The sequence below is a fragment of the Rosa chinensis genome, chromosome 1, assembly GCF_002994745.2.
Source record: "Rosa chinensis cultivar Old Blush chromosome 1, RchiOBHm-V2, whole genome shotgun sequence".
Classification (NCBI taxonomy): domain Eukaryota; kingdom Viridiplantae; phylum Streptophyta; class Magnoliopsida; order Rosales; family Rosaceae; genus Rosa; species Rosa chinensis.
The window spans coordinates 55,585,917-55,601,708 of record NC_037088.1 but is presented as its reverse complement, the minus strand read 5'-3'; the positions used below and the strand labels follow the sequence as shown (position 1 = coordinate 55,601,708).

At 39.9% G+C, this 15,792-nt stretch overlaps 2 protein-coding genes across 2 annotated transcripts; one reads left to right on the top strand and one right to left on the bottom strand.

Annotated features, from left to right (window-relative positions):
* Window positions 1–130: 130 nt before the first annotated feature.
* Window positions 131–3,565, bottom strand: LOC112186330 (protein TONNEAU 1a). Its single transcript, XM_024324710.2, has 8 exons — window positions 3,308–3,565; window positions 2,821–2,953; window positions 2,627–2,715; window positions 2,404–2,526; window positions 1,177–1,310; window positions 1,052–1,077; window positions 816–972; window positions 131–393 (listed from the first exon to the last, which is right to left on the bottom strand). The coding sequence occupies exons 1-8, from the start codon at window positions 3,392–3,394 to the stop codon at window positions 342–344; spliced, it is 801 nt and encodes a 266-aa protein (XP_024180478.1). The 5' UTR covers window positions 3,395–3,565; the 3' UTR covers window positions 131–341.
* Window positions 3,566–5,018: 1,453 nt separating this feature from the next.
* On the top strand, window positions 5,019–8,400 carry LOC112182498 (leucine aminopeptidase). Its single transcript, XM_024320993.2, has 4 exons — window positions 5,019–6,105; window positions 6,457–6,690; window positions 6,781–7,107; window positions 7,910–8,400. The coding sequence occupies exons 1-4, from the start codon at window positions 5,125–5,127 to the stop codon at window positions 8,204–8,206; spliced, it is 1,839 nt and encodes a 612-aa protein (XP_024176761.1). The 5' UTR covers window positions 5,019–5,124; the 3' UTR covers window positions 8,207–8,400.
* The last annotated feature ends 7,392 nt before the right edge of the window (window positions 8,401–15,792 follow it).

Sequence of the window (15,792 nt, the reverse complement as noted above, 5' to 3'; positions counted from 1 at the left end):
TGAAAATATCTCCACGTTATAAATGTTTTTGCCTCTCGATTTCAAACTTCCGGCAGCCAACGAGGATTTAACACGTGTCCAATTGAAGTAGTAATATGAAAGTGAAATGATCTGAACAGTAGTGAGAGTATGGAAGCAAGAAGGGAGTTACTGATATTAAGTTTTCCGACGAGGGTCAAAAATGAAATTAAATACAAACACTTGAAGCAAAGCGAAAGCGAAAGCGCACTAGAATCAGAATACAGTTTGATCTTACATAAAATTACTATCATCGAAGATTGAAAATACAAAATAAAATACACGTGCAGTTATACAAAGGCTCTCATCATCATTTGATTCAGCTACATCTGGTCTGACCTGCCGTCGTCCTCACTACTTCCATCTCCGGCGTGCCTGCACAGACGACACATCGAACAGATAAAGCTTAGAAAACAATGCACATGAACCATGAGGTGTCTGACTGAGACAATGCATAAGAACTATTGAGTGCCCCTGACTGTCTAAGATACAATTGCTGCTGAACTTAAACGATGGAATTACTGAATCATCCACTGGTTGATTTTTTGCTTTTTACTGGCCCAGCTAAAACTACTATATGATCTCTCATAGGAAATGAAGCTATGCTAATTCTCTTTTGAATAACCACTAAGGAATAGAAACCTGTTGCACACAGCATTAGATTGATTTTTTCAACCTCCTAGTAAATCCATCTATCTCTAGCATTTTGCATCAGTCTCAAGTTTTATTTGAAAACAAAGTGTTTCCTGATGTTTATCAGTTTATGTGAATATTCATAATAGGATTTCAGAATGTACCGCCAGGATGTGGTTAGATTTCGAGCTTTTTTATCCAATTGAAGGTTTTCCATGGCACTTGAAGCTCGGAGGACATCTTCCGGAAGTTCTTCATTGTCATATCTCCAGTTGTAGTCATCTTTCCTGTGGCTAGACATGGAGGACCCACCTCTTCGATCTGAATGCGAGATTGTATCAGATAGAGAACAAAAGCAAGCAAATAGAGGAAGGACGTAAGGAATAGCATCTTCACTCACCAGATGACTGGGAAGCAGTACCAGGCCTATCATAAGCACATCAATAAAACCAATATCAATTAAGAGGTATAGAAAAGGAGACAAAATAAATACATTACATTCAAGCAGTAGAGTAGGTTCACCACCTTCCCAGTGGAGGTAGGCCTCCAGCAACAGATGATGAAGAAGGTCTTCGCATGTTCCGAGACTCTAAATTGGATAAGGACTCCGCTTCTGAAGTAGTCAGCCTCCTTCCAGTACCCCTTGTTTGAGATAAATTCTGTACAAACAAGCTCTAATTGTTAGAACTCAGAAAAACAAATAGTTGCAAACAAATAATCATGTAGGCAACAAAGTGAAAGATAGCAGTTTCCAGTATGGATATCATTAAAAAATGGTTAATTTTACCATCATGCTAGACATGCACTTCAAAGAGCCCAACTCTGGGGATTACCAACTACTGTCGTATGTATATATTTCAGGGAAATTGATGTATCAGCAACAGACTACTTGCACTAATCAGCTTAATTCTACAAAAGCCCTGTACCCACATAGTAGCATTACTGCACATAGTTGCTCATAATACACCATGAACAGGGTAGCTGTTTATTTTATGGCCATCATTTCCCATCCTGTTGTCACAACACAAGTTCTTTTTGGCTTTGCTTCAATCAAATCAAAGTGCAAGAGTGCCTTATGTTAGAAAACTCCCCCTCTTCTTTGTTGAATATGAGGTACTTCAACCTTCTCTAAGCAAACAAAAACAGAAGAAACAACACACCATCTTCGCTTGTTCTTATGTAATTATCAAACAATGCCCCTCACTTTGTGCACCACCAAGGGCATTCCTCTTTATATATCTATAGGATGCTATTTCCTAACTTTTACACATGTACTGTGTCCAGGCCAAAAGTTTCTTAATCAGACTTCTCCAATAGTCAAACGACTGATGAGAAGTGATTCCTTATCAATACCATATATCAAAAAACCTGCATTTGGACAACTAGAAACTGACTTATATAGCACAGAACCAATGCCACAATGATTTCTAAAGCTTTTATCCAAAACCCAAATTGTATATTAAAACCTGATCTAAAGTACATTTGTGCATTCAACTCAAGTATGGAAAGCAGAAAAACGGCCCCAGTTAACTTCATACATATAAATTTCCTTCTGGGCAGAAAAACTCAGGTTAAGGTATGCCAATATAACCAGAGTCTGTCATGGATCAATTACCAGCATTTGATTCATCATTAAACATAATAATCAGGCAAAGGTACCTCAAAGCAAATTAAATGTTCCCATGTAAGACTACAGTCTAAATGTAATTGAGTTAAACTAAACAGTTTTTGTTCAAAGCAGTAATAACAAACCTCAAACTTCAAAAATCCTTCAAGCACATCCAAAAGCAAGGGACCACTATCCCCATTTCTGTTAAGGTCATATCCATTCTTGTTACTGAAGTCCTTCAACTCAGATTTCCAAGAATCCTTTTGCTGTCATTCAAAAGCAACATTTATTAGTACAGAAACAACACGCTGGCTCAATAATTTTAAAAAACTCAAAACTTTCAGCACCAAAAGTTCACTTGATTACCAAATTACACTCGGGCAGATAAACTTTTAGCGTGTGGCTCAGCTGCGCCCAGTCTAAGTATTCGCATATCAATGCCGTAAGCAACCTTCCTACAATGACAATGCCAAAGCGAAATTAAGCATAAGAACCCGAAAAAAATAACATAATGAGATACTCATATTCAAACAAAGACAGGCATAGGATTAGTCTCACACCCGAAGGAGAAGCATGGAGCTGCTTAGCACGATCGTTGCAGCTACCCAATAGCGCCGGAGGCAAGCCTTCATCTTTCTCAATGACCTTGTCCTCCTCTTCAATTGCCTCGAACACACTTGCTCTCAGCTCAGCCTACAAAACAACCCAAAGAATTAACTTCCTACACCAACATATTGAGTTTTTCTATTCACATTAACACTAAAATTTCATGGGATTACAAATCACAGCCTAATTTTCCAAAACAGGGATCGCATTCTCAAATTTCAAAGCTTCAAAATCCACTTAACGCAAACAAAGCTACGAACTTTGGATTACAAAACCCTAGAATAAGTCAACTGAAATTGGCCCACCATTTCAGAAATCCAACCCATCATTCTGGGTCAAATTAAGCTGCGAATTCATAATGGGTAGATCGAAAGGCAAAGGCTTTAACGAAATGGGGTGGAATGAGAGAGAGAAATGGAGGGTAAAAGGGGAAATTCGTACCCGGATCTTGGCGAGGACGCCCTTCTTCTCGAGGGTCCGAGTGACGAGGGTCTTGAGGTCCATCATCTCCCTCGTGTAGTCGTCCATTTCTGGGTCTTCTAGGGTTTCAGTGAGGGGCTGTCTGAGAGTGCTTCTCTCACTCGCTCTGTTTGAGAAAGTTTTGAAATTTCAGAGCTTGAAGAAGAAGATGGTTTTTTTTTTTTTTTTTTTTTGGTTTTCTGAGAGAGATGGAATTTTGTCGAATCGAGAGAGAAGTGGGGGTGTAATAATGGGTTTAGTTTTGATTTGATGCTATGTAGGCTCCACTGGGCTAAGCAAATTATCAGGTATAATGTGGGCCTCGACTTTAACTAAGCTCACGGATTAGCCTCTCTACTAATCGGGTATTGGGTGATTTCGGGTCGGGTGTTATTCGGTCGTCCCGAGCTCGAACCCGAACCCATCCCGTCCTGTCCCGTTCCGAGCGATATAAGACAGGATTTTTTTTGTTTTTTTTTTTTTTTTTTTTGTAGTGGTCGGGATGGTTCCGTCCCGTCTTGAATACTTTGGGATTAGAATGGCATTGTAATTTCAATCGGAACACGTCTCATCCCGAAATATTCATATTTAAAAATTTAAATTAAATTTTAATATGTAATTAATTTTTTATAGGTTGTTTGTGATACTTTTTAATATTTATATTTACTAATTACTCAATTTGCTGGGACTTATTTGAATTCCTTTCAAGTGTTGCAAGGCCATAACGTTTGGATTGATGGTTTTTATATGGGTAAGGCTCATATATGTTGGTGTTTGATTATTATGAACTTTGAATGCTAAGTTGAATTATACATATTATATTTAGATTATTTAAAAATAGACTGATTCTTGATGATTCTAAATGAATCTGAAACCGGGACGGCATGGGACATATTTTTTAAAAAAGCAATCTCATCTCGTCTTGTCCCGTTGTTAGCTAGAATTGGGTTTGGGTTTAGGATCATGGTCATTTCGGCCCGTGCCCACCCCTAGGCGTAAACGTTTCAGTTTTCAGGCAAAAATCGATATTCGAACTGAATCTGATTTTCGGTTTGTAGTTATTTTCACATTTTTTTGGTACAAAAATTGAAACGAACCAAATAGGTCTCTGCAGTTATGTGGAAGTGTGATTGAGCTAGATTGGTATTTTGCTCGCAGAATTCCCGCTTGGTGGTGGTCATACACAATCTTAACTCAATGCATTTAATGTTACCAACTAAAATTTTGTCATTTTTATGTCCAAGTTTTAAATTCTATCTTCAGTCAGTGCATGGTAGGTTTACTTGCACCCTTGAGATCACATGATCCAAATGAGCCATTGCATCCACAACTATGTAACACCTTGAGCCATTACTTTACATTATCAATTACATCTCAAATCTAGGTGGAGAAGTCACACCCATCCTTTCCAAGAAAACCCAACAAAATATTGTTCAGGAAAAAAACGCAAACAATATTCCAAAAATCTATATATTCTTAAAGGTTACTCTCTTTATTAATAAAAAAATGATAATCACCAACTTTGGACTTAAGCTTCAGAGAGAAGCAAAGATTATTCCTTGGAAGAAACAATCATAAAGTTAATCCAGAAGCATCCTTTAATCTTTTTTTAATCACATCCTATCATACACCCGCCCGTATCTGATTCTCCCTCCAGTTCTATTCTTTTCCTACGCCTTTCTCCCTCCAAAGTTTAAAAGCCAAAGGCAAAAAAAAAAAAAAAAATCCCAGACTCCGTTCTCTCCCAAAATCGCATTGACTTCACTCTCTGCAAAACCCTAACTTTGATTTTTCCGATTATGGCTCCGATCGACCCTCACTCGTTCACCGATTCGACTCACCCACTCGCCACCCACATTTCCCTCTCTCTCTTCTTCGACTTCTCCTCCTCCACCATCCACGCCTCCGCCCTCCTCACCCTCCCGGCCCCTCACTCCGGCCCAATCTCCCTCGACGCGCGTGGCCTCACCGTCCACTCCGTCCTCGACCCCCAATCCTCCGCTCCCCTCCCTTTCTCCCTCTCCTCCCCCGACCCAATCAAAGGCTGCCACCTCACCGTCACCCTCGCCAACCACTCCTCGGTTCTCGTCCTCTACACCACCGCCCCCAACTCCTCCGCGCTCCAGTGGCTCTCGCCGCCGCAGACCTTCAACAAAACGCTGCCGTTTGTCTACACTCAGTGCCAGGCCATCCACGCGCGGTCTGTGTTCCCGTGCCAGGACACCCCGGCGGCGCGTGTGTGCTACTCGGCAAGGTTGAACGTCCCGCGCCAGCTCTCCGCCGTCATGTCGGCTCGCCACGTCGACCGCAGGGACCCGATCGCCGGGGAGGGATCGGCGCTGGCGTGCGGCGACGGCGCGTGGTGCGCGGAGGGGAGGACAGTGGAGGAGTTCGTGATGGAGCAGCCGATTCCGCCGTACCTGTTCGCGTTCGCCGTCGGGGAGCTAGGGTTCCGGGAGGTGGGACCGAGGACCAGGGTTTACTCGGAGGCGGTGCCGGCGGTGCTGGAATTGGCGGCGAAGGAGTTTGCGAGCGCCGAGGACATGATCAGGCAAGGGGAGGCCTTGTTTGGGCCTTACGAGTGGGAGAGGTTCGATTTGCTGGTGCTGCCGCCGAGCTTTCCTTACGGCGGAATGGAGAACCCGAGGATGACGTTTCTGACGCCGACGGTGCTGAAAGGTGATTCGAGCGGCGCACAGGTGGTGGCGCATGAGCTGGCTCATAGTTGGACCGGGAATTTGATCACTAACAAGACTAATGAGCACTTCTGGTTGAATGAGGTATCACATTTACTGAAGTCATATATTTCACATTCAAGTGGGTCTTGAAAATGATGAAACTGCATTCTTTTACTGGTTTGATTTGCATTTGCATTGAAACTATGCATAGATATTGCTTGTTTCTTTGCATTTTTGGTTTAAAGTTCATTGGTTCCATATTCGGATGTTAGGTTTCTTCAATTTATTTATATATCCGCATTGGTTTGAGGTCAGTTTTCAACTATAACATATGGTCTAGGAGAATTTGGATAATGCATCGGAGCTTACAGATATTTTGAGCAGCTCGCCGTTGATTATGTATAGATGTCTGTTTTTGCAAGTGAAGTGAGCTTGTTACCATTGTTATGACAGGGTTTCACAACATATGCGGAGAGAAGAATTGTTGAGGCTGTGCAAGGTGAGGACAGAGCTGCATTGAATATTGGAATTGGTTGGAGGGGTTTAAATAAGGAAATGGAGAGGTTCAAGGATAACATGGAGTTCACAAAGCTGAAAACCAATCAGGAAGGAGTGGACCCAGATGATGTGTATTCTGAAGTTCCATATGAAAAAGGTTTCCAGTTTCTGTGGCGCATTGAACGTCAGGTAGGTTGGTTATCACGTCTTCGTCTATTCATATTGTCTTATAACTTATAAGAAGATTTTGATTGTATTTGTTTGCTCTGGAATATTAAGGTTGGAAGGCCTGCATTTGATGAATTTACAAAGAAGTATATTGCCACCTTCAAGTTCAAATCAATTGATACCGAAACATTTCTCGAATTTCTGAAAGCAAACCTACTTGGAATAGAGAAAGAGATTGACTTGATTCTGTGGACTGAGGGCACTGGTATCCCTCCTGATGCCTATGAACCAGTTTCCAGCATCTATACAAAAATTATATTGATGGCAAATGAATTTAAGCTTGGTAGGATGCCGAGGGAGGATGAAGTTGCTGACTGGGGAGGAATGGAGTGGGAGCTCTACTTGGAGAACCTGCCCAAATCTATTGAAGCTTCACAGGTAGTGTTAAAGTTTCTTCTCTTCAACAGCTATAATATTTCGTTGTTTTCCGTGAATTAGTTTATGATGACCTTCAGAGATAATGGCTTGGTATAACAAACCTTCATTTAATATCACTTTATTTCTTAGTTTGTATGAAATTCCACTGTTCCGCAGACGACTTGATCTTTGCAAGGGCTCAAACTCACTTGGTCATTCTTTTGTTTCTTAGTCTGTATCAAGTTATATAGATCACTTTAACTCACAGACCAATAATCTTATTCTGTCTCTTCATATACATGTTTCTGTTATCATTGGACTATGTCTTAAGGATTTTTTTCGGATTGAAAAGTGAATCAATTTATAGATGGCCTAGAAGCTGGTAATATACTTTTCTATTTTGTACAAAAATTGCCATGTTTTTTGTAGAAAGTAAATTTGGTTGACTGTACATGAAACATAAGCTCTTAGACTTGAAATAGTATTTGGAGGTGATAGATTTCATACCTTGTTAAGATTCCAGGAGTTTGTCATTGGACTTGGAAGCCTCCTGCTAAACTTCGTATGGCTTTTGGAGCCTTGATCCCTTGACCTCCAAGGAAAACATGACTATATTATTTTATCATGTATAACTTTAAAAGATTTGTTTCTGATATAGCTGAGCATTTATATTTATCCTCTGCTTATGACAATTTATCTTACTTCCTCGGAACAAAACATTGTATAAATGTCCATGTTAGCACAAATGATGCTTGAGTTTCATTTGACTTCATACAGATGTCGGTCTTCATTTTCTGAATGTATTGTTCTATGTATGTGCCAGATTTTAGACTTGAATGCTCGCTACAGTCTGTCTGAATCGAAAGATTATGAAGTAAAGGTGGCATTTCTTCTGCTGGCAATTGGTTCCAAGTGCAAAGATCACTATGCTGAGGTAGAAAAAACTTTGAAGGCAGTCGGGAGGAAGAAGTACCTTGTCCCACTATACACTGCTCTTGTAGAAGGCACTGGTAAGGAAGAGGAGAAGATTTTGGCCAAGAGGGTGTTTGCAGAGGCTCGCGAAACTTATCACCCTATAGCTCAAGGTGTTGTTGAGACAATCCTTAGCAAGCACATCTAGAATGGGATGTGAGAACTGTAAATCACAGTATGAACTGAATTCCTGAAGCTAATCCTTGTTGCGGTTGTTGTTTATGTTAATCTCTGAGATCTCTAGGCTAGTCTTGACTGCTAATTTTGTTGAATACTGGCATCTTCATTGATGCCTTTCGCTGATATGATCTCGTAAATAAAAAGTAATGCTTTTGTATCTCATTTACAGAGTTAGGCTGGATGTGATGATACCGATTCAGATTAGTCTTGATTCAAATTTACTTTGTTCAGATGTCATATTCTTGCAGCTGCTTTAGTGGTTTGATATCATGATCACCGTTCTGTTCTACAAATTCTAAGCAAAGCTCGATAAAAATACCAAAAAGAAGCATCTAACAAGGAAAGTACACTTAGTTTGATACAGAAGTAGACTAGTTTGATTGAAAAGTATAGTAGTTTTATATTAGTCTATTAATACATAGAGTCGATCTACCTCTGACTTAAATTAGTTTACTTGATGTATTACTACATAGATGAACTCATTATAACATACTTGAAACAACATTTCAAAAGAAAAAATTGATTGATAAAATGTGGGAAACCCTCCTCCACAATGAGTGAATATGTGGACCTAGTGAATACCAATTATGACACTCGACTTTGTTTAAAAAGGCATGGATTGTTGCATATACTTATATTAGTGTGGCTATCCCTGTAAATAGTTCTAACGGCATATTTGTAAATTTTATTGCCTAAAGCAAGATATCGTTGGCAGAACATCCGTTTCCAGGATTTGAAATCTATGAATGAGTATATACTTCGGAGATCTACCGGATCCGGTCACTCCTCAAATTTTGTTGGGCTGGGGCCGGGGGGGGGGGGGGGGGGGCGGGGGCGGGAAGCTGACCTATTTAATAAGACTTGCTCCACCTTCCTTGCCTCTTGTTTGGTCATGCAGCAACAATACAGGGAGAGACACCTTACCAAATTCTCGGAATTGATCACTACGTTGTTGCTCACTGAAAAAAAAAAAAAAAACAATAACCTCATGTTGAGGAATGATCAAGCTAGGCCCACAGGTACTCGAGAAGCTCACGGAAGCTGACATATTTGACAAGACTTGCTCCATCTTCCCTGCCTCCTGTTTGGTCATGCAGCAACAATACAGGGAGAAACACTTTACCAAATTCTCAGAATTGATCACTACGTTGTTGCTCATTGGAAAAAACAACAACCTCTTGTTGAGGAATGATCAAGTCAGGCCCACAGGTACTCGAGAAGCTCTTTTGCCTGAAGCAAATGTTGCTGCTCATTGCAAACCTAATCGTGAAAGGAGAAATCGAGGCTGTGAAAGGAACATAAGGTATGTTCACTCGAGACAAGGAAGGAGAGATGGGCCCAAAAATGACTTATATGACCATGAGCCGTGTGGCCAAGGCTCAAGGGGTCAATGTGCATGTAATCCGGCCACGTGATCAAGACCACGTGGTGGGAAGTGGGAACTAGGTGCCCAAGCCCAACAAGCCCGAGTGAAAAGGACACTGGTTTGAGCCCTCGCCCCTATAATCAACATGAATTTTGTTAACAATGTGGAGGAACTGATCAAGGAAACTACCAAGCATCAGAAGTCGGAATTCGAGATGAAAGATCTTAGAAGAATGAATTATTGGCTTGGCCTGGAGCTCGAGCACCTTGTAGATGGAATTTTGGTCTATCAATCAAATTAAATCCAGAAGATGTTAAGGCTCTTAGATCATTATATCGATTGACTGCTTCTACCTTCTCAGCGATTATTTGATTGATGTCCTCCCTTATCTACCCCATCTTGTGGGCAGGGTCAGAACATAAGGCTTCTGTTGGTTTACTTCCGCCGGATGCCAGTGGGGTAGAGTGTATGATTTGATCTTCTGAAGTAAGGAAGAGCTTGCGTTGCAGGGTCGGTGTCTGGTTATCCCTGGGAGGAGGGAGGGCGTGAGAGTTGGTGCATCTGTCAACCATTAGGCACCTTGACTTTTTGTCTAGTATTGCACAGACAGAGCCAAATGTTAGTGCATGAATCTGGATGGGCTAGGGGCGAATGAATTTGACTAGAGATAGCTTCCGCATCTGGATCGTTTCATCGAGATCTGTCAACAGAGAAAAGTCGTCAAGAGAAAATCCAGAGTGTTCCAAACTTTAGTCCTCTGATGCTTAAGTCAGAAATGGATAAAGCGGAAGCTAATCCTGAAATGGGCGGGAATGAAAGAAATGAAAGTTACCCTGAGCCTGGGGATTAGATCCTCTTTATATAGGTAGCAGTGCGAGCTGGGATCCACGCCAGTTGTCAACTTAAGAGGGTCAGGTCCATACACGTCCTTATTCCTTGAGGTGCAATCGCATGAGAGTAGTTGTCTTATTAAGTGGACCCGCCAATAGCTTTAATAAGGATATATCAAAGTTTTTGAGCTTGTCCATATTCATTCGAGGTTTAGATCCTAAGAGAAACTCGTTTCGTCTTGCAAATGATAACAAAGAGATATTGACACCAGAATTCCCATATTTAAGTGCAATAAGAGCATTATTGTACTTGGCTAAATGGCTTAGACCAGACATTTCATTTTCTGTGAACTTGTTAGCTAGATACCTTAGAGGTACGACAAATACAAGTTTATTATATCCCTATACATCAAGGAATGGATCAAACCCGCTTAATCCTCAAAATGATGTTCACATTGTTGGATATGCTGACGCGGGCTATCTATCAGACTTACATGAGACACAGTCCTAAACTGGTTATGTCTTTACCTTTGGGAATCAAGCAATTTCTTAGAGGTCCATGAAATAGACCATTATTGCTACATCTTCAAATCATGTTGAGATTCTAACTCTTCACGAAGTGGTACATGACTATATATGGCTGAGAGTCGTTACAAAGCATGTTCGAGGCACATGTGGATTATGTTCTACCACTAATGAACCGACGATTATCTACGAGGAGAATGTTGCTTCTATCAAGCAGATGAAGACGAATTTCATCGAAAGCGACAACCCCAAGCATATTGCACCGAAATTCTTCTTCAATCAGTAACAACAAGAACATCATAAGATTAAAGTTAAGCATATCCGATCTTCACCAAGTCATCTACATTCCAGAAGTATGTTCAAGATATTGGTTTATGTTGATTAGCTGAGTTACTTAACATGTAGTTTTCAAGAGGAGTATCTCGAAGCATACTCACCTGACCATCGTGCACTCTTTTGTCCTTCGTCTAAGATTATTTTGTCCCAACGAGATTTGTTACCTGGCAAGATATTAATAAGCCACATCCTTGGCATGGCCACTCCTCTTACATTGCATCCTGAAGATACCATGATTCGACATATATACATTTGCTCATTTTTTCTCCTTCGACCAAGTTTACTTTTGTTCTCACAAGGTTTTTATTACTTGACAAAGTTTTTAACGAGACGACTTAGAACGCATAACGGTGGCAATAATATTGACATGAAATATCAAACAAGGTGTGTTGCAAATATTTGTACAAGTGTGGCTATCCATGTAAATGAAATAGTTATATAGGCCTATCTGTAATTGTACTAAATCCTGCAACGCTAATAAACCTTACATTTCTATCTATATAAAAATAAAAATAAAATATTCCCTTCAAAAAAAAAAAAAAAAAAAGATTCCTCCAAACATTTTCTCTTACTTCACAACAGAGAACTGCTTTTGCTGCTGCATTATCTTGCAAATCAGAGCTAGCTAGCTAGTGGGCTAGAATCAGTTGGTCACTAAACCAAGTCTCTGTCGCTCCACTGTGTAAACCTAGTTATGGCTAACCCCGAAGTGGCTTTAGCAAACATTACTAATCAGGATCAAGCTTATCATCTGGCGTTGTCCTTCTTCAAAAAGCACTACTAGAGAAAGATATTTGTAGTATCATGTATGTTTGCCGTCATGCTGGATCTGTTGTTCCTCTAGATCCCTATAATAAACCACGACAAGAGCTGTTTGGGACTTGACAAAACCTAAAGGTAGCAGCTCTTGTTTCAAGATTAGTTACAAATCTCTTCTATGTAATAGATATTATTGTTCAAGTTTATACATCATCTTCCACGTCTGATCAACGAATTTAGAAAGAGGAAGTATTCTTCTTTATTGCCAACAATAGCTAAGATGGCTTGGCACTCATATATTATCATCGACATTTTTGCTAGGGTGCGGCAATTGTCATCCTACTAACTACTTTGTTCGTCCTACTTTCTCTTCTCACCCTACATTTATTTTTTTAATTTCTAGTTTACTTTGTCCACCCATTTGCAGTACCCAAAATACCATTTTTCAAGCCACCCTACTAATTACTTTGTTCATCCTACTTTCTTTTCTCACCCTACATATTTTTTTTATTTTTTTTCTAATTTACTTTGTTCACCCTACTTTCATTTCTCACTCTACATATATTTTTTAAATTTCAAACCATATGATGTTTTCAGACAATGCGATTACCTCATTTCAGGATCCAAGTAGGTGTTTTCAGACTCTGTTACGTTAATATGATAAATTTTGAGGCATAAAACTTGTTAGTATAGCATGATAACTATTGAAGATGATGAATGCTAAAAAAGAAAGAGCTAGGGTTTAACGATGAACGGAAATATTAAGAACGTGTTTTATAGAATGTAATCAAAAAAACGAATTGTAATTTTTAATAAGAGATTGTTTTTTATTGTAATTTTATATTAGGGTATTTTTAGTCTTTCAAAAAATCAAAAAGTGTAGGTCCTAGCCGCAAACTTTAGCTATCCTTCCCTTCTCACAGGTAAGAAATTATTGAATAGCGCGAACCACTTCAACTGATGCTCTTTATCGTGGATGAAGTTGTGAGCATTGAAATGAGAGATTGTTCTAGTAATTTGCAACGAGATGTAGGAGAATTATGTGGAGGGAAACTTCTTGCTTGGCCAACAGCTGAGTCTGCTAGGGCAATGGGTGTTGTTGAAGCCCTTGTTCTAATGGCCAGTGATATGGAGAGACTGGGCGTTAATTTCGCAACGCACTTCAAAGGATACTGCAACTCCAGAAGTCAGTTCTATATTCATTTACAAAATGTTGGGGCAGCAATCTTTACTGAAGAAGACCTAAAGAAGGCTACACAAATTACCATGAATGTAGAGTACTTGGTAAAGGAGGCTATGCAACAATTTACAAAGCGATACTACCAAATAATTCAGTCATTGTAGTAAAGAAGTTCACAATTATGTCTCCAACAATAGAAAATGAGCTTGTTAATATGGTAAATGTTCTTTGTTCAATCAACCACAAAAATGTGATGAGACTCATAGGATGTTGTTTGGAGACAAAACCTCTTATACTGGTTTGGGAGTACATCCCGCATGGAAGTCTTTATGAGCACATTCATAAAATAAACGGCAAGGGATTAAGGATCACCGCGACTTCCATTGGAGTTGCGATTAAAAGTAGCGGTGGATGTGGCAAGAGCACTAGCATACTTCCATTCTGCCACGCCAATGATCATACATCAAGATGTGAAGTCAACAAATATACTACTAGACGAGAATTACACCTTGTGGCGGAGGCAAATTATTCCCAATGTGGGGCCGAATACATATACATATATATATATATATATAAATAATTATATATAGAGAGAGAGCTAATTTTTCAAGAAAAAGATTGTACCATAAGGCCAAACTATATGAGAAACGCCAAACTATATGAAAAACTATAGATAAAAGGAAAAATGTCCATTTACCCAAATTTGAACTACACTAACCCCACTTACCCAAACATCTTATAAGATTGCACACTTACCCAATAAATTACATATTTTTTACCCTAATACCCAATTAAGTGATTTTTTTATTGTTTTTTAATTTATTTTTAGGACAATTTTTCCCTCTCTCCCTTTGTCACATAGAGAGAGGGTGGAAGAGAGAAAAATCATGGGAGACTTCGTCAGACTTCCATCTCCAGAATCGTGTCACAGGTCTCCGGAAGCCGGAATCCAGTCACCGGTCGCCGGAATCCTGTCACCAATCATTGGAATCCGGACTTCGCCGGGAACCTCACCAGAGCTCACCAAATATTCCCAAAGAGGTCGTCGGAGATCTTATAGGTCAATGAAAAGGTCGTCGAAGACTATTATTGTCCCCCAATAAAACTCTATAAATTTTTATTGCCCCCTAATAAAAACTTTATTGGAGGCCAATAATAACATTATTGCACCTCAATTGGGGGCAATAAAGTATTATTGCTCCCCAATAAAACCTTTATTTTCCCAATAATAATTTTATTGGCCCCCCAAAAACCTTCTTGTTGGGCACAATGAGTATGAAAATTTCGGTATGAAATAGTACCCAAAGCACTTCAAATCTACAACAATTCCTGTATCAAGATTACAAAAATAAACAAATAAATCACAGCAAACAACAAAACCAACCACTAATCAAAAAATGCTAAACCCATCAAACCAAGTGTTCATCTCCTTCCACGCTACTTTTGTGACTGTACATCTCTTCTGCCAAGCCTAGAACCAGAAGGCACAGAGAGCGACTTCTCACGCCGCCGTCGATGAGCGACCGCAATTCAACCCGCCCAGATCTTTGGGTTTCTCCTTACATGACGGCAATGACAAAGCCTCAGATGATGGCGACCTAGGGCTCGACGAGGGAGAAGCCGACGGTGATGGTTGCGAAGCCGCCGAGGAGGCCGGAGCAAGTTGACTCAGACAGATCAATGATGGAGGACGCGGATTTGTGTGTGTGTGTGTGTGTGTGTGTGTGTGTGTGTGAGAGAGAGAGAGAGAGAGAGAGAGAGAGAGAGAGAGAGAGAGATGCTTTGCCATTTCTTAATAATTTGGAGGTTAAAATTGTTTTTTAATCTTTAAATAGGGTAAGTGGGCACACTAATCTCTTAGTGGAGTACATTTAGGTCAAATTTGGACATTTTGTAAAGACCCCTAGGCCCTAGATAAAATGATTTAAAAAATAAATAAATAATTAAAAAAAAACTCTTATGCATAGAACCAATAAAATTAAGTTTAAAGCCTTTAGATATAAAACCTTTAGATCACGCCAACTCTCTCAGTGTTGGGGCAAGACCTTCACTTGCCCCTTTGGCACGTTTGCATATCGTCGCATGCCCTTTGGATTCTGCAACGCACCAAGTACCTTTCAGAGGTGTATGGTAAGCATCTTTTCAGATTATATTGAGAAAAATCATAAAGGTATTCATGGATGATTTTTCTGTTTTTGGAAAAAGCTTTGATGATTGTCTTAATAATCTGGAATTAATCTCTATTACTCTGACGATAAACCCTCAAGTGCAGCTAGAACACTAATAGAATCATGTATATATCAGGCAGCATAAATATTATATGAGTGGGGGCAACGGCACCCGCTCGGCCTACACTGGCTCCGCCAATTTACACGGCAAAACTGATAAGACTTTGAAACTTCAATATTGGGCGTACCCACTACTGAACAATATACTGTACCCACTTTACCGCCAGGGACATTAGGATACTTGGACCCTGAATATCTTCAATCAAGCACACTAACGGCAAAAAGTTATGTGTATAGCTTTGGAGTTGTGCTAATGGAGCTACTAACGAG